This window comes from Sinohyriopsis cumingii, chromosome 15 (genome assembly GCF_028554795.1).
Source record: "Sinohyriopsis cumingii isolate HCF-2022 chromosome 15, ASM2855479v2, whole genome shotgun sequence".
In the NCBI taxonomy this organism is placed as follows: Eukaryota; Metazoa; Mollusca; class Bivalvia; order Unionida; family Unionidae; genus Sinohyriopsis; species Sinohyriopsis cumingii.
In genome coordinates, this window is record NC_142975.1 from 46508751 (window position 1) to 46533538 (window position 24788).

The 24788-nt window shown below is 33.4% G+C and overlaps 1 protein-coding gene across 1 annotated transcript in view; it reads right to left on the reverse strand.

The window, feature by feature from the left end:
- LOC149781735 (zinc finger MYND domain-containing protein 12-like) overlaps positions 1-21039 on the reverse strand; it is a 45335-nt gene extending 24296 nt beyond the window's left edge. Inside the window, exons 1-6 of the mRNA XM_089935846.1 lie at positions 20878-21039; positions 19239-19380; positions 13953-14124; positions 11494-11663; positions 6376-6498; positions 2882-3005 (exon numbers count right to left, since the gene is read on the reverse strand). Coding sequence (XP_089791972.1) covers positions 2882-3005; positions 6376-6498; positions 11494-11663; positions 13953-14124; positions 19239-19380; positions 20878-20984 — 838 coding nt within the window. The 5' untranslated portion in view covers positions 20985-21039. The remainder of the gene's footprint in view (positions 1-2881; positions 3006-6375; positions 6499-11493; positions 11664-13952; positions 14125-19238; positions 19381-20877) is intronic.
- Between the last annotated feature and the right edge of the window lie 3749 nt (positions 21040-24788).

Genomic DNA, 24788 nt, shown 5'->3' on the forward strand with positions numbered 1-24788 from the left:
GTAAAAGAACAATAACAAGTAGTGTATTGACTACAAGTAAAGCACAATAACAAGTAGTGTTTTGACTACAAGTAAAAGGACAATAACAAGTAGTGTATTGACTACAAGTAAAGGACAATAACAAGTAGTGTATTGACTACAAGTAAAAGAACAATAACAAGTAGTGTATTGACTACAAGTAAAGCACAATAACAAGTAGTGTTTTGACTACAAGTAAAAGGACAATAACAAGTAGTGTATTGACTACAAGTAAAGGACAATAACAAGTAGTGTATTGACTACAAGTAAAAGGACAATAACAAGTAGTGTATTGACTACAAGTAAAGGACAATAACAAGTAGTGTTTTGACTACAAGTAAAAGGACAATAACAAGTAGTGTATTGACTACAAGTAAAAGGACAATAACAAGTAGTGTATTGACTACAAGTAAAGCATAATAACAAGTAGTGTATTGACTACAAGTAAAGTACAATAACAAGTAGTGTACTGACTACAAGTAAAAGAACAATACAGTAAAACCTGTCATGAGCGACCTCTGCTATGAGCGACCACCTGTCATTTCCGACCACAATCGTAATGCACGGATCGATTTTACTATATAAACGCTCTGTTATGAACGACCACCTACTGAACGCGACCAGCGACCGCGATTTCTTGGCAAAATATGCATTTTGACACTGCTATGAACGACCGCATCGCCAAAAAATCAAAACAGATTGACACCACTGACCTTAACTTAATCCTTTGTAAACACTAGAGCTCGGGATAAATGTAGTATGCAAACAAAGTACACATTAAATAACACTATAGTTGAACAAGCATATATCGGGATAAACACCTCTAACCATCATTTAATCCTTTGTAACAAAGACTGCATAAATAGCAAAGATTGCTCTAATAAAGTATTTAAAAATAATTTGTCTTACTACAGTACCAGTTTTGTGAAATTTACAACTCCAGCGTACGGTGTCATTTGTAAACTGCAGTAAACCAGACTAAAGTACATGTCACTAACCGCCATTGTAGTGCCGAAGTCGTGTGAATAGCCAGTAAGAGTAACATCAAAGGGAGTAATGATGGATATACGCAGTCAATTTAGAGGTTTGTATTTTTTCTTTATCTGTATGAAAACTCACAAAACGCCGGTAGTCCTTATGTCCAAGTGAGAAATCGTTTGAAAGGGCTTCAGTGTTGGTTTGAGTACGTCGTTTGCTTTCCAGTTAATCCATAATGCCTGGAGGGTGAATGAGCTCATTGTCTTTAATACTAGTAAGTGAGAATCATTTCCGGATTTTTTTAAAATTATTTTTTATTTCTTTTGTTAGTGTTTCACCAAGCCACAATCTGTTTACGTGGGTGCAGATGGTCGGAACATTTGTTTATCGAGCTATAACGCTGTTGATTTAAACTTCGTCTCAGAATAAATGTACAGTATTGTTTCCTGATGAGTTAATTATGTCTTTTGGTTTCATTCATTGGTACATAATATATATTTATTCCACAATTCCCCAAAACCTGATCAAAACCGATAGTCTTTATAACGTCAACACTAATAACAACGGCAGAATCTCCGCTGAAAAAAAGAAAAATTTTAACACTGGAAGAAAGGATTAATGTCATTGAAAGAAATGAAAAATGGGAGACTGCTCGCACAATAGCAGTCAGCTTAAGCGTCGGTAAAACGCAAGTTCAAAATGTAATCAAAGACAAGAAGTCCATTAGAAACGAATGGCGGAAAGGTGCACAAGCACAGAGGAAATATGCCACGGCACGACGGACAGTTTACGGAGATCTGAACGAGCGAGTATGGGAGTGGTTTTGTGTCGCAAGGAGTAAAAACATACCAGTAAGTGGGAAGTTGATTCATGAAAGGGCAATAATTGAGATACATGTTCAGACCAAATAGCTGAGTAAAACATGTCAACAAAGAAGTATAATGGATTTCTTTAAAAAAAAAAACAAGTGAATAAGTGTATAAAATAAGATATATACATCATATCTAACTGTTAATTTTTTGTATATATTAATGTGATGTTGAAATATAAATTTTATTCTCGTTTGATAGATGTATATCTTTATTATATAAAGATATTTTGAGAGGAATGCATGCATTATTTAACAAGATTCATGAATAAAGGATATGATACATGTACAGTGAGTATGGGTATTATTTATTTTTCAACAATGCTAACTATTGACCCTGAAAACCAGTCCATTTTCACACACCTCTTATGAGAGACCACCTGTCTTGAGAGACCGCTTTTGGTTGGCAGAAGGGGCGGTCTCTCATAACAGGTTTTACTGTAACAAGTAGTGGTTTGACTACATGTGAATTATGACAGTAGTGTCTGACTACATAAATGTTTGCAACCAGTAGTTGATTATATGGGTTTGCAACAAGTATTTGTTTATATGAACGTTAGCTAGAGATATTAGTGTACATGAAGTTTACATGGAGTTTCTAGAACTTTTTGACTACTTGAATGTGACATAGTAGTCAAAGTGTATTTTGTATGTGTTTTATATTCATTGTATATGCTTTTCTGTGTTATTTTCATATCATTAGTACCAGTGTTTAATATATTGTCATTTGTCATCCACGAACATGTTTATTGTTTCTTTAAAACCCTGCCCGGTCTCAAAGGGTCAGCTCGACTACATTACAGTTATATCCATGGATGTATTACTAGGTACTTAAACATATACGAAAGTAAGTAGATAACAAATGGTATCATCCAAATTAAGGCAGCTACAGATACTAAAAAATGGAATGATACATTAATTCAGAGATGAATGGATGACTGTTAGAAATATAAATCAAATTTTACTGAATGAAAATTGTAAAAGGTTTTCCTTCCATTGAAAATCTAGTGAAATTACCTAGACCCTCTTCTTCTTCCTCTGACATTTCACTTATCAATGGACCAATCCCTTTCGGTGTTGCTGGCGTCCTTGTCCTGACCTTCACAACCTTGTATAAATGGGTATACCAAATATCGGTTACCTGCAAGGATGATGAATCAGTTGTTTCCAAAAATAGGTTTGATTAATAAATTAAACTGACCAAGCAATATAATACTCGGTCACTACAAGGCACTCTAGTATAAAGTGGTTTATATTATATATGACAGGTGTGGGAGTGCACTGACACCATTTTATTACTCAATGCATATAATTTCACAATGTACAACAACCTCATAAAAAATTTAGTCCAAGGACAGCATAATGGTTAGGGTCATTATACTTGATTTTCTTTAAATATATGATGTTACTCGTTGCTATAATTTATGATGATACTCACTGGTATATATAACTACTCTGGTGGCCTAAGAGGTTAGAGCATCTGCCTCAGATGTGGGAGGTTGTGGGTTTGAGCCCCAGCCAAGTCATACCAAAGACTTATAAACATGGTATTAACAGCTGCCTGGGTGGGACATAATGCTACATGTCTGCGGCATGATGCCCCAGTGCTAGACATCACTATAAACTGTCACGCTGCAGACATCATAGCAATATGACTGAAAAACTGTTATTTCTTTCAGTTTTAAATTGCAAAAGAGAAAGGAAGAAGCATCTAGATGCACAATATAAATTTCCAACCATTTCAAATGGAAAATTTATTTTTTGTTCCCTTGATTTCTGTTGCACATGTCAGCATCCACAGGCAAGGCATTTTCATGATACAGTGAACCTTCGTAAAGGTTAACTCCTGTTAATCACCATGTAAATGTTTGAACACATTTTATAACCTCTCCAGCAAATAATTTGGACATTTTTCTCCAAAAATGGCAGGAGACTGGAGAAAAATCATGCAAGTAGTTTTCATGCATATAAAATTTGCCAATGTTTTCTCTTTATTCTTGTTTCTTTTCTTTTCCCAAGAGAATAGAAAAATGAGGAAAAGTAATTCATTTTAAGCATAAATATTTGAATATTAGTAGTTAAAAGAAAACCATGTTTGAAAGATTTCAAAATCATTTATGAAACATTTTCCTCTCATTGCAGTTATCTGTTGATAGGACTCCCCCCTCTAAATTCTGTATCAGTCTGACGTTATTTGTCCTTTTGAAGATTGTTCAAGATATTTCCCACATTTTTAATACATATTCAATGAAAACTTTTCTTTGCAAGAAATAAGACTGCCTACTATTAGAGACAAGGGTCAGGTAAATGTGTCATTGCCTAATCATTGTCATATTTTACTTTAAATTCCAACATGTGCAAACTGAACATGAAAATAATTTGGTGTAGTTTGGGTAAATGTATTAATCTTATCATCATTTCTTGATAAAACTCCATTTTAATGCTGTCATATCCAATTGTCAGCATACACATTTATTTTAAAGTAATTGCCTCCATTATGCATGTACATATAAAAAAATGAAATGACTACGTGTTTCTATTTCAATTTTAATTGTCAAGTGCAAATAAAATAATTTCTTGATTACAATTTAAAATCCCAATCTTAATTCATATGCAAGACATAAAAAAATTCATGTATATACATTACTTTTTGGAGATATTTCGATATGAGAAACATGCAAATTTAGATTATCAAATCATTAGAAATTTGTCTACTGTATGTTTATGTTATAATTCATTAAAAATTTGTCAACCTGTATGCTTACACTATGACTCATTGGAAATTTGTTTACCTGTATGTTTATACTGTGACATTAAAAATTTGTTTAACTGTATGTTTATGCTGTGACGCATTACAAGTTTGTCAACCTTTATGTTTACACTAAGTTGCAAATGAAAATAAACTTTGTAAATGATAATTACTGGTAATTAAAATAAAATTTTCAACATACTGCAATTCAAAGTGATAACTGCTACAAATGTAAATGTCCAAAAAAAAATGCACCCCTTCATACAAAACAAATTGCATCAATTAACATTAACTGGTTTGTTTTAACATTTAAACACTTGTTTCAAAGACACTTGTTTCAAAGATGTAATAAATGTATTTTTACTCTGAATTCCAAAAACTTGAATATGAAAAATATCTGTCATCTTAACAGTGTCCAAAAATTAACTGATTCAATTAAAAACAATGAAACAGTGAGGCCCGAATGAAAACTGAAAAAAGTACAAATTTTATAATTGCATTTGATTGATATTCTTACTTTAGAAATGAAAAAAATAATTTGTTCTTAAAGAATATGTTCCTGACGTAAATCTGTAAAACTCACATGAAAGAAACAATATAAATATATGAATCAAGATTTGTGTTTTGCTAAAACTCTATGCCGATGCAATCTGATACTACACAGTACCGGTGAACATTATGTTCTCCATAAATAAAATGACAAAGCATTTTGCTTTTGCTTGGTTTGGCAATATGAGTTATTCACTGAACATTAAGCAGGCATTACAGATAAATAATTGATTAAGAATGAATTATTTTACACCATAATATGCTCCACTTAATTTCATCTCTGACAAAACATTGAGGAATAAACGAACTTCTAGTTGCACAATTCAAAACCTAACACTTTATTTTTCATCCATTGCATTTTATCTACTTCTTGCAAAAATCCCATTTTGTTGGAAATTTCATGTGCTGTAAAATTTTGGGAAATTGAGTCCTGTAGACCTCAGATCTGTGAACCTGGATCCGAAATTGAGTTTCCACTTTCAGCCAATCATAAATGACCTTTCATAAGTAACATGATTTGTGAATGATGAAAATAAAATTAAAGCTCAGAGGCTTTATGGCTTCTAGGTCAGATCTTGATGTTGCCAATAAAACTCTTTATTTAGTACTGAGATAATCTATGATCTGATTAAAGACGACAAACTGATAGTTTTATGTCATGTTTTAAAACAATTCACATAAAAGACACAATCATGAAAATCATAAAGATAAGTCTTGATAAAAAAATTTTTAATCTTTTGTGCATATTAAGATTTTGAGAAAGTATTAATTTTTAAATGTCACAATTAGTATTATTTTTATAGAATTTCTGGTAATACTGATTCATGGGTGCTGATTTTCAGGTGGTTATTTGTCTTTAAACCTGAAATACAAAATGAATCACTTGTCTCTTAATAAAGTAAAAATAAATGGAGACCTCAAAATGATTCTGACATTTTATATGTTTTTCCTATTTCATTTTTAACTTGATGTTACCATGACAATCATTACTCATTCATGTCAGGAAACTGTCAATTTCAATTTTTGCAAAGTATGTTACCCTAAATTACCCCATTACCAGAGAATGAATCAAGTCTGAATTTCAACTTAAGTTAAGAATCAAGAAATTTCATTGGCTGAAATTAAAGTCTGACTTAAATTCAACCAATCCAAAGTCTTAAGTCTAGACATAAACTTTAAGATTTTGTTTGGTGAAATTGGGCCAAGAACTTACTTGTCTATATAGAGAATCAGCTATATCAATTCTGCCTTGCCGGTAAAATACATTGCCCATATGAAAGTATCCACCAGATGTCCTGATGTCATCAGTTCCAAATTCTTCTGATGCATGGTAAATCTACAGGTACATGCAAAGGTAGATAGGTATTGCAGTAGAATACGTAGTAAAATCTCACATTTTTAGCAAGGAAGAAATGTTTGCTGTAAAACAGCTACACCAATTCAACCTTTCTTTATATATTTACCTGGGATTAATAGCAATCACAGTTTTTGCCTGCCATAAATCATGACATTGTGTTACATTTGCAAGTAAATTATTGAAATCATGACATTTGTGTTACATTGATAGGTAAGTGATTGGAATCATAACATTGTGTTACATTAATATGTACCATAGATGAATGGAATCTTGACATGGTGTTACATTAATAGGTAAGTGATTGGAATCATGGAATGGTGTTATAATGATTGGTAAATGACTGGAATCATGACATGGTGTTAGATTAATAGGTAAATGAAAGGAATCTTGACATGGTGTTACATTAGTAGGTAAGTGATTTGAATCATGACATGGTGTTACAATGATTGGTTAATGACTGGAATCATGACATGGTGTTACATTAATAGGTCAATGAATGGAATCTTGACATGGTGTTAAATTAATAGGTAAGTGATATGAATAATGACATGGTGTTACACTGATTGGTAAATGAATGGAATCTTGACATGGTGTTAAATTAATAGGTAAGTGATATGAATAATGACATGGTGTTACACTGATTGGTAAATGACTGGAATCTTGACATGGTGTTACATTAATAGATAAGTGATTGGAATCATGACATTGTGTTACATTTAAAGGTAAGTAACTCGAATCATGACATTGTGTTACATTATATAGTTATATAAATGATTGGAGCATAAATTGACTTTGATATTAGGTCCCATAAAACTAAAATATGCATATTACACAGAAACACTGAATTTTGATAACTCAATTACTATTGCTTGGATTGGTTCAGAAATGGAAGTTAGCTTGTTTATATTTAATGCAACAAGTGTCCTAAATGTTATAAATTTCATGCCATTAATAACTATTTTTCTGTGCAGAAAATAGTACAATCATAACTTTTGCCATGAAACTGGATTTTTAAAAGATATATGCATGCTCCATAGAAATGGTTACAATTTAATATACCTGGATGTTTTTCACAGAAAAAGTTATTATCTAACTATACATTTTGATCATTCATTCGTGCATGACACTATTTTGACATGCTGCAGTTTCCAAATTTAAAAAAATTATTGATTCTACAATATTATGGCTTAGAATTTATAGTATTCAACATTGTTTGAAACAAATTAGTATACTGGTCAAGACTAAATTTTTACAATAAACTTATCAAGGAGGGAAGAAATGAAAAAGGAATGAGTATTATTCACTGGGACTAGGTGTGAACCTTAGGACCAAGCAAATTAAAAAAATTTAAGACAAATGCACCTTTCAGATTTTTACTTTCCAAAGTTGTGGGACAGAAGAAAAATGTAAATCTACTCCCCTAGGTGGATATTTACTGGTAGGTGGAATAGCTAAATATCAATGTGGTTAATTGTAATATATCCTCAGTGGTTTAAATAGCATTGCATGACACTATTTCCACATTGCATGACACTATTTCCACATTGCATGACAGTATCTCCACATTGCATGACACTATTTCCACACTGCAAGACAGTATTTTCATGTTGCGTGACACTATTTCCACATTGCACGACAGTATTTCAATATTGCATGACACCATTTTGATGCTGCATGACAGTATTTCCACAATGCATGACACTATTTCCACACTGCAAGACAGTATTTCAACATTGAATGACAGTATTACCATGCTTGCATACAATGCCTTAAGACCTTCTATTTCCTGTTTCCCCAGATCAGGGTAACATTCTACATGTATTTGCATTTCCTTGCCAATTATGCCACCAATAAACTGATTATAAGAACAGAACTGTTACAGCGTGTTGCCAAAATGTCAACATGCCAAGCCTACTGCCACTTGTGAATGAATTCCTCGAAACTGACGAAAATGCAATTTGAAGATGACAAAAAAATAGTAAAGTTATGAAATAATTGGAAATTATGTATAACAAATGTATCAAGTATCACTATTTCTACTAACACCTTGGTGAAAAAATTAGTGTCAAACTATAACAATAAAGATAATTAAACTATGCCAGTTATGGCTAATGAAGCAAACTGCTTATAAAAATCCATATTTTTACCAGACCCAAAAGAAGCAAACTTATTTTGGAGGGAAGGGGGTGAGCAATGCCATCTATTTCTGGTGAAAATGCTATATGTTTTAGTGTAAGAAAGCAATTTGGTTCTTTTATGCAAAATGTACCATACCTTTGAAACTCAAACCCACTTAATGACATGAAGTTCATGTGGGTTGGACATCAGAAACCTGTCTTACATAACAACAGTTGACCATTCCACAAAGCAGGCTTATGTAGTATTGTAAGAACATGACTTAACTAAAGTACCTCCCATCATTCAGAGTATGTTAATTTTATTTATTTACTATAGTTTGATTGAAATTCTTTTGTGATAAAAAGCATAATAAGTATGCATAGACTTCACTCATAATTGAAGTAATTCAAACTATTGATGCTATCAACCCACTTACAAAGTTTTATCAAATTCAGGTGGAAATTATAGTCTCTGAACACATACGTTTAGCAATCAGAAAGAAAATCATCTCATTAAACTTTTACAGATCTCACTTATTACAGAACCTGTCTTACACCATAATGTAATAATATTATTTACCAGCAAAATCTGAACAAAATGCAGTCTCCTGAGTTGAAACAGGCTCAGCCAATCAGACACAAGATAGGTTCATAAATATGTGAGATTTTTGTTTGTAATCCAATTCATTCAACATCTTGATGATATAATACTATTAAATAAGTCTGATCAAAATCTTATCTAAAGTAGAGTGGTCTGAATGCTGACAAGTCCAACCAATTAAATACAAGATCACTTCATTTACATGCAATGATCTCACTCATAATTGTGCTTATCTCAAATCTTGATGATATAAGCCTGTTTACAAAGTCTAATTCAAACCTTGTATGGAAAATATGGTCTTTAGAGCCAGGCATTAATAGTACAGACAAGTAGAAGCAGTAGTAATAGTTGTTGCATTAGTAGTCAAGAGAGATAGAAGCAGAAATGGCAGTTGTAGCATTCATAGTACAGACAGAAGTAGAATTAGTAGTGATTATAGTATCATTAGTAGTACAGACTGAGGTGGAAGCAGAAATGGCAGTAGTAGACTTTAGTACATAGTAGCATTAGTAGTACAGGCAGAGGTAGAAGTAGGAATGTCATTAGTAGCACTAGTAGTAAACAGAGATAGAAGTAGAAATGGCATTAGTAGCATTAGTATTGCAGGCAGAGGTAGAAGCAGGAATGTCATTAGTAGCATAAGTAGTAAACAGAGGTAGAAGTAGAAATGTCATTAGTAGCATTAGTAGTAAACAGAGGTAGAAGTAGAAATGTCATTAGTAGCATTAGTAGTAAACAGAGGTAGAAGTAGAAATGTCATTAGTAGCATTAGTATTGCAGGCAGAGGTAGAAGTAGAAATGTCATTAGTAGCATTAGTAGTAAACAGAGGTAGAAGTAGAAATGTCATTAGTAGCATAAGTAGTAAACAGAGGTAGAAGTAGAAATGTCATTAGTAGCATTAATAGTAAACAGAGGTAGAAGTAGAAATGTCATTAGTAGCATAAGTAGTAAACAGAGGTAGAAGTAGGAATGGCAGTAGTAGCATTAGTAGTAAACAGAGGTAGAAGTAGAAATGTCATTAGTAGCATTAGTAGTAAACAGAGGTAGAAGTAGAAATGTCATTAGTAGCATTAGTAGTAAACAGAGGTAGAAGTAGAAATGTCATTAGTAGCATTAGTAGTAAACAGAGGTAGAAGTAGGAATGGCTGTAGTAGCATTAGTAGCAAACAGGTCAAAGTAGAAATGGCATTAGTAGTATTAGTAGTACAGACAGACGTATAAGTAGGAATGTCATTAGTAGCATTAGTACCAGAGGTAGAAGTAGAAATGGCAGTAGTAGCATTTGTAGTAAACAGAGGTAGAAGTAGAAATATCATTAGTAGCATTAGTACCAGACAGAAGTAGAAGGAGAAATGGCATTAGTAGCATTAGTAGTAAAATGGTAGTAGTAGTATTAGTAGTACAGACAGAGATAGTGGTTGTACATTGATTTAATATGTTATGTTTTTATCTGAGTATGAACATAAAAATATTATTGTGATAATTTGTTTGCATTTATCAACTTTTGCAGTTACATGTATTTGTTTCATTTGGGCTTAATATTCCAAAAATAATACATGATAATCTGCAGCATGCTATATTTTCATTTTTTAATTGTTGATTGCATTTGTATTTCCAGAGCATGAACTGTGCTCAAAGCACATGCAAATAACATGTGTACATTTTAATGAATTCAAAAAATAAAATCCAGATGCTGTTTTCATAGAAACATTAAATTAATAATTTCTAAGTATAAATTTTTGTTTGTTCCAGTATTTTTTTTTACAAATCAGTAATAGTATTCCACATCATCAGATTGTAGAACAGTGATGACACCATGTTCCAATCTTTGGCAACAATGATATTACTGGCAATATTGGTAAATGGAAAATGCTAAAGGTCAATTTGTTGACAAGCATTTCCAAATATGAAACTAACTGAAACATGTTTCAAGTTGAGTAGCTTCCAGTTTGCAATATATAGCTCAAGTGGTTCCATTTTAAAGACTTCAATTTTATTTGTACACAGCTAAACTGAATTAGTGTACATATTAACACAACAATTTTATACTAAACAAAGTGCCAGACAACGAAATAAGTAAAATATACTCTTAGATACAATTTCATAATGGTTAAATTTCATATTTTAATTAGTTTCATTTCTTGTTCAGAGAAATTTATAATGCAAAGTAAATTACAAAAATAAAATGTGCCTTAAAAAGGTGAATTTTCAGGACAACTCCTAAGATCTGCAGAAATCTTAATTATAGTTCTTACATCATTTGCTAACTGTCTCAGAGACTCATCATATTCCCCCTTTGCCGCATGAAGAAGTCCTAGATTTCTGTATAGTCTAGATTTAATTGAATTAGAGCACTCAGGAGTCTTCAGCACTGTCCACTGAGCTTGGGCTAAATATTCCTCTGCCTGCGACAAACGACCAAGACCTATTTAGAAACAAGTAATCAAATTAATGCTAATTTACTGTGAATTTTTTTGTAGCTGTTCATGGTACACTGTGTAAAAATGTACAGATTTGTTGTGCAAGCAATATAAAACAAAAGCTTAGTACTTATTAAATACTGATAGTTAACAAATGTAAATTGATTATTAATCAAAATGTATTTTTACTTGATGGTTTTGATGTTGATTATTTGATGTCTTGAGAATAAATGTTTAGTGTTATGCAATTTGTTATTATCATAATCACAAGACCCTTTAATTACACTTTCAACATTTGCATAAAAATAAAATGCCATAAGTAGGACTTATCTACAGCTGCATATATTAGTGGATAATTATAAGATGAAATAATAAACTTAATAATAATAAAAATTAATAATAATAAATAATAATAATAATAATAATAAACACTTTATATACAGAAGGTAATGCAAGTAGTTACATAACTAATCTACCTTGAGGCTTTCTAGCTGTCGTGTACATTATGTACATCATAATGTAAAGAGTCAGGCTTGACACTAAATCAAAATATCAAGCCTACAACATATGCACAGACATCTGTGAACAGTAAAACATATATAAAATAGAAAATATCACCATGCATTGAAAAATTCAACTGTGAAAATGCTGCAGAAGTACAGAAAAACAGATGATATTTATTTATATTACTAGGTCTATTCAACTGTCTTAAGATTTCATTCATTTGAGATATTAATTATGAAAAGAAGAAATGGTAGGAACCTGCCTTATGTCACTGGGAATGTTGTTCCATTCCAGAGGACCAGTACATTGAAAACTTCATTTAAACAATTCTTTCTCTGGTCTTATTGTTTAATGTAATTATTACTTTTAATGGACATTAAATTTGGAGTTCCATCAGCATCTATTTGGTGAAAGATATTGCTTACTAGATATAAAAGAATGGCTTTTCTGTATACTTTACACATCAATTTCAATTTAGACTTTCTAATAAATATTATTTCATGAATTGTTCAAATCTTTATATTATTCATTGCATCCTGGAAAATGTCAATGAAGTTTTCTAGAATTAAATGGCACGCCCTCTTTTGGAGTCTTAAAAGTATTGTTATGTTTGAATTAGAGGCATTACCCCAAATTACATTACAATAGTCCAGATATGGCTAAATGTAAATTTTATAAAGGATGAGTCTATACTGAAGAGGAATGTATGTTTTTATTTTCTTCAGTAGCCAAAGATAAGAATTAACCTTTTTTGAAACATGTTTAATGTGAACAGACCAATTAAGTAAGATTGTTATCTACGAATACATGAACTTTTTTATGAGAGGTCATATTAAGGCTCACATTGTAAAACAGAACCTGGGGTTTGTTGCTATCTAGCTTGCTCATTTTTGTTGCAATGTAACTTTTATTTTTTCTGTATTTATGATCATACTGTTTTTCTTGTACCATGCTTTAAGTCTGTTTAGAGCATCTTGTAAACTATTTTCAAGTACAGTTTTGGTTTTACCTATCTCAGACAGTGTAGTATCATCTGCCCAGAGGTCTGTGGACATTATAGAAATTCCTAACAGAGTGATTAACAGAGGTCTGTGGACAAAATTGAAATTCTTAACAAAGTCATTAACAGAGGTTTGTGGAAGAAATTGAAATTCCTAATAGAGTGATTAACAGTGATCTGTGGATGAAATTGAAATTCATAATAGAGTGATTAACAGAGGTTTGTGGAAGAAATTGAAATTCCTAACAGAGGTTTGTGGAAGAAATTGAAATTCCTAATAGAGTGATTAACATAGGTCCGTGGATGAAATTGAAATTGCTGATAGAGTGATTAATAGAGGTCTGACGTTTTAAATTTAAAGGTAATCTTTGGCTAAATTTTTATGTCATAAAATTAAACAAAAATGTATTCAACATACAAATATTTGCTCTTACTAATAAAGTCTTATAATGTAGTTGCTATTTCTAAATCGGAAAAAGTGCATCAGACTCAGTGACATAAAACATTTCATCTATGTGCAAAAACAGTGTGTGTCTGTCATACCTTATGTATGTTAAATATTTTAAGAAGGAATATGACATGCAAGGTTGTTGTCTTTACTCTGAATCTTGAAACATCTTTAAAGGAAAATGAAAGTCAAAATTGCCATAGTCCATATTTTAAAGTCACTGGTTTGTACCAAAGGTATGCATAACCAAGGTCAAGTTTCCCTAACATTTTCTTTGTTTTCCCCTAACAATGAAATTAACAATTAATTATTCTGCCAGAGTAATATGTCATATTAACTTACCTATACTAGCCTCACCCAGTATGAGATAAGAAGGTACAAGCTCAATGCTTGCGAGTCCATGAACATCAATGGCAAATCGGAGAGACTGCATAGCAGCTGGAACAGCCTGCTCATGTTTTCCTTCAAAAAGTAACTTCTGACCTGTAGTCCTTGTTAGATCTATCATTGCTTTCTGTGAATTGGCAAAAAAGTGATTAAAAAGAACTGAATACTTTCAGGCTGGAAAAAGACAGGAAAGTGGACAGCAGTTTTTGTGTCATCTTAAGCATGCCTTTCATTCACTTTAAATCTATAAGAAGTGCTGGGAAGTAAAAACTCCATATATAAAGCAAAAATACTCTTCTAAACTTCAGTGCTTTGGGTTTTTTCTTTGACATTTAATTTTGTTGAACGTTCAAATTTTTTTAATAAAAAGGTGAGAGACAAGAATAAGGAGCAAAGACAAATTGACTGTGATGCATTAATTACTGCTTGTGATTTCATAATCAAAAGAATTTCTATTTTTATATCTAACATTTGGAAACAATTTATTCACACCATACCATCTAAAACTGGAATAGCTTTCCAAGACACAACCAAATTAACTTGTATTATTTCCATCTGACAAGACAATACAAGTAAACTCTATTCTTTCGATTCCTAAAATATGGCACTATGTTAAGCACAGCCACATATGGTAAGTCTCATTTATTTCATGAAAAGGAAATTTATCTCTTAAATAAGATATTTAGGCCACTTCTCCAAAGTACAACCAATGTCGGAGGGGGTGGGGTGGAGGGGTCTATTGTTACAGTATGTGAAGGTTACAATGAGAGCACAGCTGAAAATCTGCTGATATACGATGGCTGTATGAAAGATGCAGACATTGAAAACACTATATCCAATCAGACAGGTGTCCTCACTTGCAAAATAATCAATAGGAAATGAAAGCATTGACGATTCTAGGGTTAAAGTGAAGAAAATGACCCAAAAAATCTTACAGTAATAAAATGCATGAATGCTGAAATATGGCTTTTTAACATGTTATCAACAACACTGGACAAAATACAGTCGAACCTGTCTGAATCGTTGCCTCCAAGGCCATCTGTTTATAAGAGTCAGATTTTCTTTGCCCATCACAGTTTGCTAAATAAATGTCAGGCAAGAGCAGAGGAGGGAGTACCTGGTTGTTTCCAGTAGAGACTGGATGAAGAGGGTTTCCTACTCAGTCACTCTGACAGGTGCTAATTGTTCTTGGGATGACAGGGACAAACAATAAAGTGGCAGTTCAGGCACTGGGCAAAACTGGAGAAAGAACATCTAGTTGTCTATGGATGAAGTGTGAAGACAAGAACTGGCTGTCTACCACAAACAGGTAGTGACTCTAATCAATTTTGCCACCCTGAGGTTGCTCCCAGTGATAGATTGTCCAAACTGATGATCATGGTGGTACAGCAGTAGAGACACTGTATTACAATATTTATTCTTCTGGATAAGCAGTGATGGCCAGGAAAGGCTGCAAGGCAACTGAGGATAGATCGGTGATGTTGCAGGGATAGATGACAGCTAGGAAAGACTAGCTCTTGGGCATGAGAGTTTGGCATCCCTTCATGCAGTCCTCTTAATGGGGCATCCACTACACAGAAACATGAACACCCCCAAAGCCTTCTGAGAGGGGGAAGAATCAAAGGCTTGTTCAATGGACATTGACAGGTATAGTAATGGATGCTAAATCCCACAGTTGAAAACTATTCAAGAATACAAAAGGTCTGAAGATCCATGAATAAAGGTTATGCTGCAGGCCTGTACAAAATCAGGTGAAACACATAGAGCCTAGCTTTGGTGAAAAAAGGAGGATATCAACCAGGTATTACATCAATGTTGATAATCTCTACACAGATGATTTGTACCAAACAAGTCTAGTGGGTGAAGTCAAGGAGAAGCAGACTCAAGACAGTTTTGCTAGAACTGAAGAGAAACTACTGAACTCTTCATGACCACCAGTGTGTAGTACTTTTAATTAGTGAAAGCAATAAACCTGTTCAAGACAGATTGTTTTTGGACACTTCAGTCAAAGATCTGATTAAATTTCCGGAGAAGTATTGCGGGGAGTGCACAAATTATTTGAATTTTTTTATAATATTAATTTTCTAAACAGTTTTGTTGCCAAAATTCTGTGCAAAACATGCCTGAATTCATTTATATATCTAAGACATCTGGTTACTTTATGACACAAGGAGAAAGCTTGCTCCATCTATCCATTTAAACTGTCAAATTCTACGTTCCATTTTACAACTGTACATTTTATGGCTAGGTAAACAAATTCTGATGAATCCCAATCTAAATGGTATTTTGGGCAATATTTAATATCACTGTATATACTCACATATAAGCCAAATAAATTAAGACAAATTAAACCATGGAAGAAGGGATTCTGAAGTCAGCTTATCAATGGGACAAGATCTAACTTGACAATTTTTAAGTTTTCTTCTTGACTACCAGTATATATATATATATATATATATATATATATATATATATATATATATATATATATATATATATATATATATAGTTATTGCTGACAGACGATGACAAGGTCACATAACTAACCTGAACCTCCAGGACCTCCTGTACTGAAACCCCATGTGAAGATGACCATCCATTCAGATAGAATAACAAGATTTTTTTACAATGGCTGGACATATGGGTTGGGTTATATGTGGATCATTCACATTTTATGTGTTTATACCTATTCAGTTTGGGAGGTCAGCTTACATGGAAACAGGCTTATAAGCAAGTATATACAGTACTACCTGTTCTATTACCAGTCCAGACTGGTTTTGATTTTTCAATACTTATACCAAGGCCTGAGAAATGATAAATGAGATACAGGGTCTTTTCCGAGCCATCCAAAGTGAGTGAAGTATAATCTACATATTGTGAGATAATATATTCTGAATTATTTACTGGTACTCCTTTAATATTTGGATTGTTCCTGATCCTGTCAGCCAGTATTTATGCACAACAAAAATACAGAGACAGAGGTGATCATCTTGCCCCTACTAATGTCAAACAACAAAAATGCATCATTTGTTCTTTTTGTGAAACAGGTATATTCCATTTTTATGCCACATTTGAATTTTGTTTCAAACAGGAATGGAAATTAATCTAGCAAAAACAAAAATAATTGTCTTTTGAAATGGTGACTTTCTGAGAAATTAAAAGTGTTGGTATTATTGGGGCAAACCTTCTTAAACAGTGTCATTTTATAAATACATGGGGTTGCTTTTCATATTGAAGTTGAATAAGTCAAAGCTGCCATTGACATCACAAACGTTGAAAGCACTATCTGGAATTATAGGTATCAAGACATATTTTTGGAAAATTACATACACAGGATATATTTAAAATATATTATGCTACAGTGAAACTAACGTTATACAGTATTATGGTTCAGACAATTGGCGGTAGGAACATTCACTAGAAATAGAAGCAATCAAACACAGATTTTGTAAAATATATCTTAATGTGTCAATACTGTCAATAATTTTGCTAGTCTTGGTGAATGTGGATGATACATTTGAGCCCAACTTATATGTTCAAATATATAAAGTACCAGAAGAAAATTATACATATGCCAGCAAGCAGATATCCCTTCCAATGTTATATTATGTTAAAAAAGACTGGATGATGCTGGCAAAAGCATATGGGCCAGTAAAGTTAAAAATGCTTTTTCTCTCATGGTTTTGGTAATGCATGGTTAGCACAAAAATAGGGGATAAAACAGTTTTCTTTAATGTTCAGATATCTATTTGATTCCTGGTGGAGAAATATTTAACATTAGATCGACCTTTCATTTTCTGAAAAGTATTTGCATCTTTTTTATGTTCTAAACATGATTTCATGATTGAATGAAGAATGCAAACTAAAACTGAAAGTGATCAAAGAGATTGAAAATTACATCTTACAGAAAATATCAACTGTGTAAAAGATGAGTATCATTTTGTAAGACTAAGTATATGTATTTCTTATATGATTTTTTGATGGAAATACCTTGACAAGATATATGATATCAACCCTTTAGTAGATAAATTGTATGTGCACTCAAAACATAAGCCTTATTACAAATGTTTCAAAACATTGTATATATTTCGCTTTTAACCCTTTACCTCATAGAGCAAAGTTACCCAGTGCAGTGCACTATAAGTAGAAGAGCTGTTACCTATTCTACTCCATACACATAGGCCTGCCTGTTAACTGTTAAGCAATGTAGTGTATGTTACGTTTAACAGCAATTTTAACCATTTTACATTTTTGGTACAGCACTATTATGTGCAGACAAATTTAAGAGTAAAGTCTGATTGTTATAGCTGTGTATATGTTTTTCATGGAAGAATTTTTTATGTGCTTTAAAATCTTGAGAGAATTTGTTCACCATCAAGTCAGTGAAGCCACATGACCAACTGTAGCTGCCATTTCTCATATTCAAAATTTACAAGTTTTTTGTCTGCGACTACATCATTAAGTCATCTGAATTTGATAATTTATAAAAACTAATTGCTGCCTACATCAATATCATAGCCTTTACCTAAGTTACTGAAGTTTTTATAGTTGTGATTCTAATCTTGAAAACTTCATAAGTACTGAATGAAATCCACAACCTCCATTTTGGAGAGTATTGAAGAATATGACCCAATTACTTTAAATAGCAGATTTTGTCCAGAGCATAAACAGTGACCACGTGATCTGATGTAATGGCCATTAACAGAAATGAATGTAGTATCTAATGTGGGTTTCCCCCGAAGGTGGTGCTACAAAAACCAGCTTAAAATGGCTGATGTTCACAGCAGGCGTCAAAAGGAGCTTTCATGCAAATGGAGTAGAGGCGTCAAAGGGTGCTTCCATGTGAATGGAGTAGAGGCATCAAAAGGCGCTTGCATGAGGTAAAGGGTAAAACTAATAAATGAAAAGCATCAATATCAGCAAGTAGACTAATGTATTTTACTATACTGTTTATGGTGCACTGTGTATTATACTCAATTTACTAAATTATATATTATGGGCCAAAGGCCTAAAGTCCTGAATAAACTTTCTGTTCTGTTCAAATGTAAAAAGTCTAATACTTTATGAATGGCCATGGCCAACAGAGTCAAAAGAGTTTTCAAGGTCTATTAGAAGAAGAAGTACAAGTCCCAATGAGAAAAACTCTGTATAGCATGCAAATTTACAACTTTTAGCAAGTAACAGCCTAAAAAAACGTTCATGTAAATAATTATCATTCGTGTTAAAATAAAAATCCAGTACCTTTTTGTGGAGAAGCTGTCTTTGCCTATTTTGTCTCTCTTCCTCTGATGCCAAGAAGGGTTCATTTTGCCGTAGTGAGATCAAGTTCTGACATACTTTTTCATGTATCCCAAGCCAATCTGCCTTTTGATGTTCAACTCCACTATAAGGTAAAATAATGACATTTAATCTCTTTTCCACAATGAAGCTGATAATGTTGACAGTCAGCAAAGATCATGATGATGAACAATAATAATAACAATAATAAATAATATTCATCACCATACATAAAAACTGGCCTAACACCTCAACACTTTTAGAATTGGAGTCAATACACAACAACTTATCTTTTTCTTTGTAAGATATTCTTCTCATTCATCTCATGTTTGATATTTATGGTTATATGATCACAGTTTCATTATATTTCTTCATTACTGCTCCAGTGGCCTAGTGGTTAGAGCGTCCATCTCGGATGCGTGAGGTTGTGGGTTTGATCCCCAGCCAAGTCATACTAAAGACTTATAAAAATGGTAATAACAGCTGCCTCACTTGGCACTCAACATTAAGAGGTTAGTGTTAGGACTGGGCAGCCTGAAGTCAGGATAATGTAATTGACTGGGACATCCTGCTACATGTCTGTGCCATGATGCGCCAGTGCTATACATCACTATAAACTGCCACACTGCAGACAATGTAGCGATATGACTGAAAAACTGTTAAAGCTACATTAAAAATCCAAATCACCCACACACATTTCTTCAAGCACAACCTAAACAGAACTACAAAAGAAGACCAAGACAAACTCAGTCTCTTTACTATTCACACATCCGCTTGTTTGTCCTCACCAACTGATTTTAAAAGCAAAAAACATCAAGGCTATAAAAAATGAACAAAACTTGGTCATTTCATTTACTGAATTATAATTTATAACCTGACAGTTGCAAAAATGTCCTTAACACTATAATCAACTTATCAGTATTCAAAACAAATGGAATCTCTCAATGAAAACAATCAGACAGACTGCTCACAGTCATTTTCTGGTTTATAAAACACTCCATTTCAGTAAAAACTGTGTTGTCTGCATCCAAAGTTTGCAAAGTCTAGTTTTAATATTGCTAATAAAATTGAACAAATAAATAGGAGGAACTCCTGCATGTGTTCATGGAGATTTTACCTTAAAAAATTATGGATATATTGAGATTATCAAAGAAAGTGAACTAATTCACATAGTCTGTTGCTTGGAAACATAGACTAGCCCATGCAAATTTGATGACCGTGTAACTAAAGAGGCTCCTGTTTCATATGAAACATCAAAAAGTTGACAGCGGTTGGGACTCCTTGGCGACAATCAGGTTAGAATTTGTAAATAACTCAATTAAATGACAAAGTTTTGTGCATTTTTTTATATCTGTGTTAATGCTGATCGATTGCTGTGCATTGTACGCATATGCTATTTTTAAAATCACAATACAGAATTTGTCTTCGGACAAAAATATTTGAAAATACATCTACAGTGAAAATATAGGTAAATATGCAATAAAAACAACAAGAGTATGGTTACAATCATTTACGTCACAGTGGATCATTATTATCATCATCATCATCTTCCTTATAATGTATCCATTAGAACTGATAATCGTTATATGAATCCATTAATTACCAATAATATGTGACTCTGCACTTTGTGCATTGAATAAATGCAGGCTTTTGACAAAGTTCACACAATAAATTCACTCCCTTGGGATTGGCAAGTGGATTAAGTGTCATTTTGTGTGATTATTCCAAAAATGTATCAATAACGATATCAGTACATCCCGCCATTAATGTTGACACGGTTGCTATTACCGATGCGCATGTGTCTTGGAGCTTCCGCAAGTATAATACTTGCACGGACTGTAATGATGCCGTGACACTATTCTCGGTTCACTAAGATAACTACCTTACATAATGTAAGACTATTTTAAACCCGACTTTTGATTAATTCATGTGTCTCATAAGTGCTTTAAAGCAAAAAAGCATTTAGTTTAGAACATATATTACCTTTGTTTTATTTAAATTAGGACTAATAAAGACAGTCCCGCCCCTAGGGCAAGGCGAACGATGCAACTGCCTTGTGCCCCGCGCTGTCAGGAAATCAACTCTGCAAAGTATTTATTTTTTTTTTTTTTATTTTTTTTTTTTTTGGCTTTGGGGCCTTGCTCATCGCTTACTGTATTGAGGCCCCGCATGCTGCCTTGGACCCTGCACATCCTAGGGCCGGTCCTTAATAAAGGATAAACACACCATATTATCCTTAATTGACCTTGGAGAAGGAAAGATGGTGTATGTACGAAAATGGGCGTTACGGAAATTGTTAAAGCAATTAGTAACTCAATAGATTTAGTCTCTAAGATATAATTTGCAGTATCGGGTGCCACCGCACAAACAATACCTCACATTAAACTGTACGATTCCAATGTACAAACAATACACCGTTGTTATGGAGGATATAATGCAATACAAATAGATTATGATTTTGAACTGACCGAAGATTCTGAGATATATGCATACTCAAAATCCTAGTTGTGAAATAGCTCTGTGTGAAGTGTCACCACGTGAAGATTGTGATGTTCCGGATACGAATGAATCCATCAGAAAACTAGCACAACAATGGAACAGTAAACTGGTATTCACCTACCAGGATTTCATTACCAAAGATGGCTATGTAGACAAGAGACTTTATGGTAAAAGTCAGCTACTTCGCCTTTCATGTGAAGGAGTAGAATCACTTGTCAAACAGATAGATGAAATCATAAGATTTGTGAACAGTTACAGTGATGTAACTTTCAAAAGAAAAATCAGAAACTCACAAGAACAAACGTAAACAGTGTTTTGTTATAGACATTGACAAATCCAGAATGTAATCTGTGTGATTGTAGGCATAGAGGTAAAGACTTTAGATGCTGGGTATTTCTGAGATAGGCCACAAAGCCAGAGCCCATAACTCTTTCAAAAGAACACAGGCAATAATGTTGTTACTGTTGTTTCAATCAAATGGCTTTATTCCAGACAATGTGGATCAAGACATCAATGGAAAATAGACTCATGTTAATTTCTCCAGATAAAAATGTACATTTGCTTGGCATATCAGAAGCAAAGCTGACTGAAAGTCAAACGGATTATTTTCTTTGCAGTGATTGATATGAAATACCTTTTCGCAGAGAAGGGAAGGCATAAGGTGGCTAGATTTGTATATTTGGGTGTTATCAGCATACAATTGGTGAGACACTGGATGATGATCTATGACACTTGAGAGCGGCTGAGTGTACAGAATGAAGAGAGCCGGTCCAAGAACAGACCCCTGTGGAACACCACAACATAGATCAACTGGGCTGGAGTGTATTCCATTTGCAGATACAATCTGTGTCCTGTTGATCAAGTAGGACTTGAACCACAGTAAGGCTGTATCATGAATGTCAAATACATGTTGGAGACGGTGAAGTAATATATCATGGTCTATTGTGTCAAATGCTGCAGACAAATCAAGGAGGGTGAGGACTGTAATCTTTCCGCTATCTATCACAGAGAGAATGTCATTAACTACTTTAAGAAGAGTAGTTTGAGTACTGTGGCAAGGGCGATATGCAGATTGTACATTGCTAAAAAGACTTTGAATTTAGATGAGACACAAGCTGGGATAGAACAACCTTTTCTAAGATTGTTTATATGAATGGGAGATAAGAAACTGGGCGGTAGTTCTTTAAATCGTTATGGTCTAGTGTTGGTTTCTTCAGCAGAGGCTTTACAATGGCAGTTTTGAAAAATAATGGGAATTCCCCAGATGAGAGAGAGGTATTAATAACATCAGTTAGTGAAGGCAATACTGGATCTAAGCACTCAAGCAGCAATGATGTTGGAATTGGATCAAGTTCACATGACTTTGGTGCACTCTTCATCAGGATTGTACGTACGAAATTAATAGAGACAGGTTCAGATGCTGCTAATGGTTGCCGGTCAAATTATGTATCCCAACTGTATGGTGACGATGAGTAGTGTCAAGCTTATCTCAAATGGTTTGTACTTTGTCACGGAAGAAACTTGCAAACATGTCCGGAAGGTCGACTGGAGAGAAGATAGTTGGAAGTGGTCTAGATTTGTTCCTTGACATTAGGTTGTTAGTAATCTCGAAGAGCTCTCTGCAGCTGGAACTTTCCATGATCTTAGTAGTATAGTGGGCTGATTTCGCTGCATGGACTATATTTGTGACATTCTTCTTAGCGGCTTCATATACAATGCATAAGAAAATATTTCATGAATTTCTGTTCTAAAATTTGGTATAAGCGATCATTTTGTAATTTTTCTCAAAAGAAAACATAACAACAATGTATAAGAAAAGAATGTTCATAAATATATCGTATACAGGATTGATAAAACTTTCAATAATGAAAACTTAAAGAGACGAGACTACATTATATATGTAGGTAGTGACGATGAATACAAAATCTGGAGAAATAAAGTAAGCAAACTGCTATAACAAGCAAAGAGAATCGACTGCCAAAGCATTCTTGATGGGAAAAAGAACATTTGCAAAAATATCTAGAAAGATTTTAAGGAATTTGGAGTAGGAAAGTTAAAAAGGAATGATATATCATCCCTAATTAATGAAGGAAGCCACGTTTATGATCCATATGACATTGCAATTATTTTCAATGAATAATTTTAATACATTTCCGAGAAGATTACAGAACATAAGTTACACTCTGACCATTGAGAACTAAAACCCTTTGTTCCACAAAACTTACGAATTATACCATATTTGAAAATCCCGGAATTACGTTTTGTGTTTGTTTTGAAGTACCTCAAGAACATCAGTGTTTCTAAATCTACAGGACTTGTCATGATAGGTCCAAAACTTCTTAAAACAGCTGTATCCGTTATTGCTGATTGCATTGCCTTTCTGTTTAATCAGTTTGAAAACAAGTAAATTGCCAAAGTAACGGCACTACGTAAAGATGGATCAAAACAAGATGTAAAATTGTATGGAAAAAAAATGATTTATCCATCAGCTTTTACGAGAAAACGATTCTTCGTCAGTTAAGAAATATCTTTGCCCATGGAGAGAGAGAGAGAGAGAGAAGAAGAAGAAGAAGAAGAAGAAAGAGTTCCGGGCTCTCTTGAAAAAGGGTGCCACCAATAACGGTGTAAATACGGCTACTTCTGAGGAATTTGGCAAACGGAGGTAGTTAGGGATCGACTGTAACGACACTAGCCTCTGAGTTTATGACGAGTGAACTCGCCTATCAGTGGATTGACGCTTTTTATATCAGTTTCTTAGGACATGGCCAAATATGGATTTAGGTCTAGTTCTTGAGTTACGTCAGAATCTCAAAATGAGGCTTCATAGTTTCTTACAGACTATCGTCTGGGTCTATGTACGTCATTAGGTACACAATTCTGCTTGATCAGCTCATTTTCCCTTCTAGAAGGAATCCTTGGAATTTGTCTAGTTCGTCTATCTCACAACTTACAGAGTGTAATTATATTTTGCTGACTTATGATACAAGGTAAATGTATAGAGAGTTTTGCCTTTTG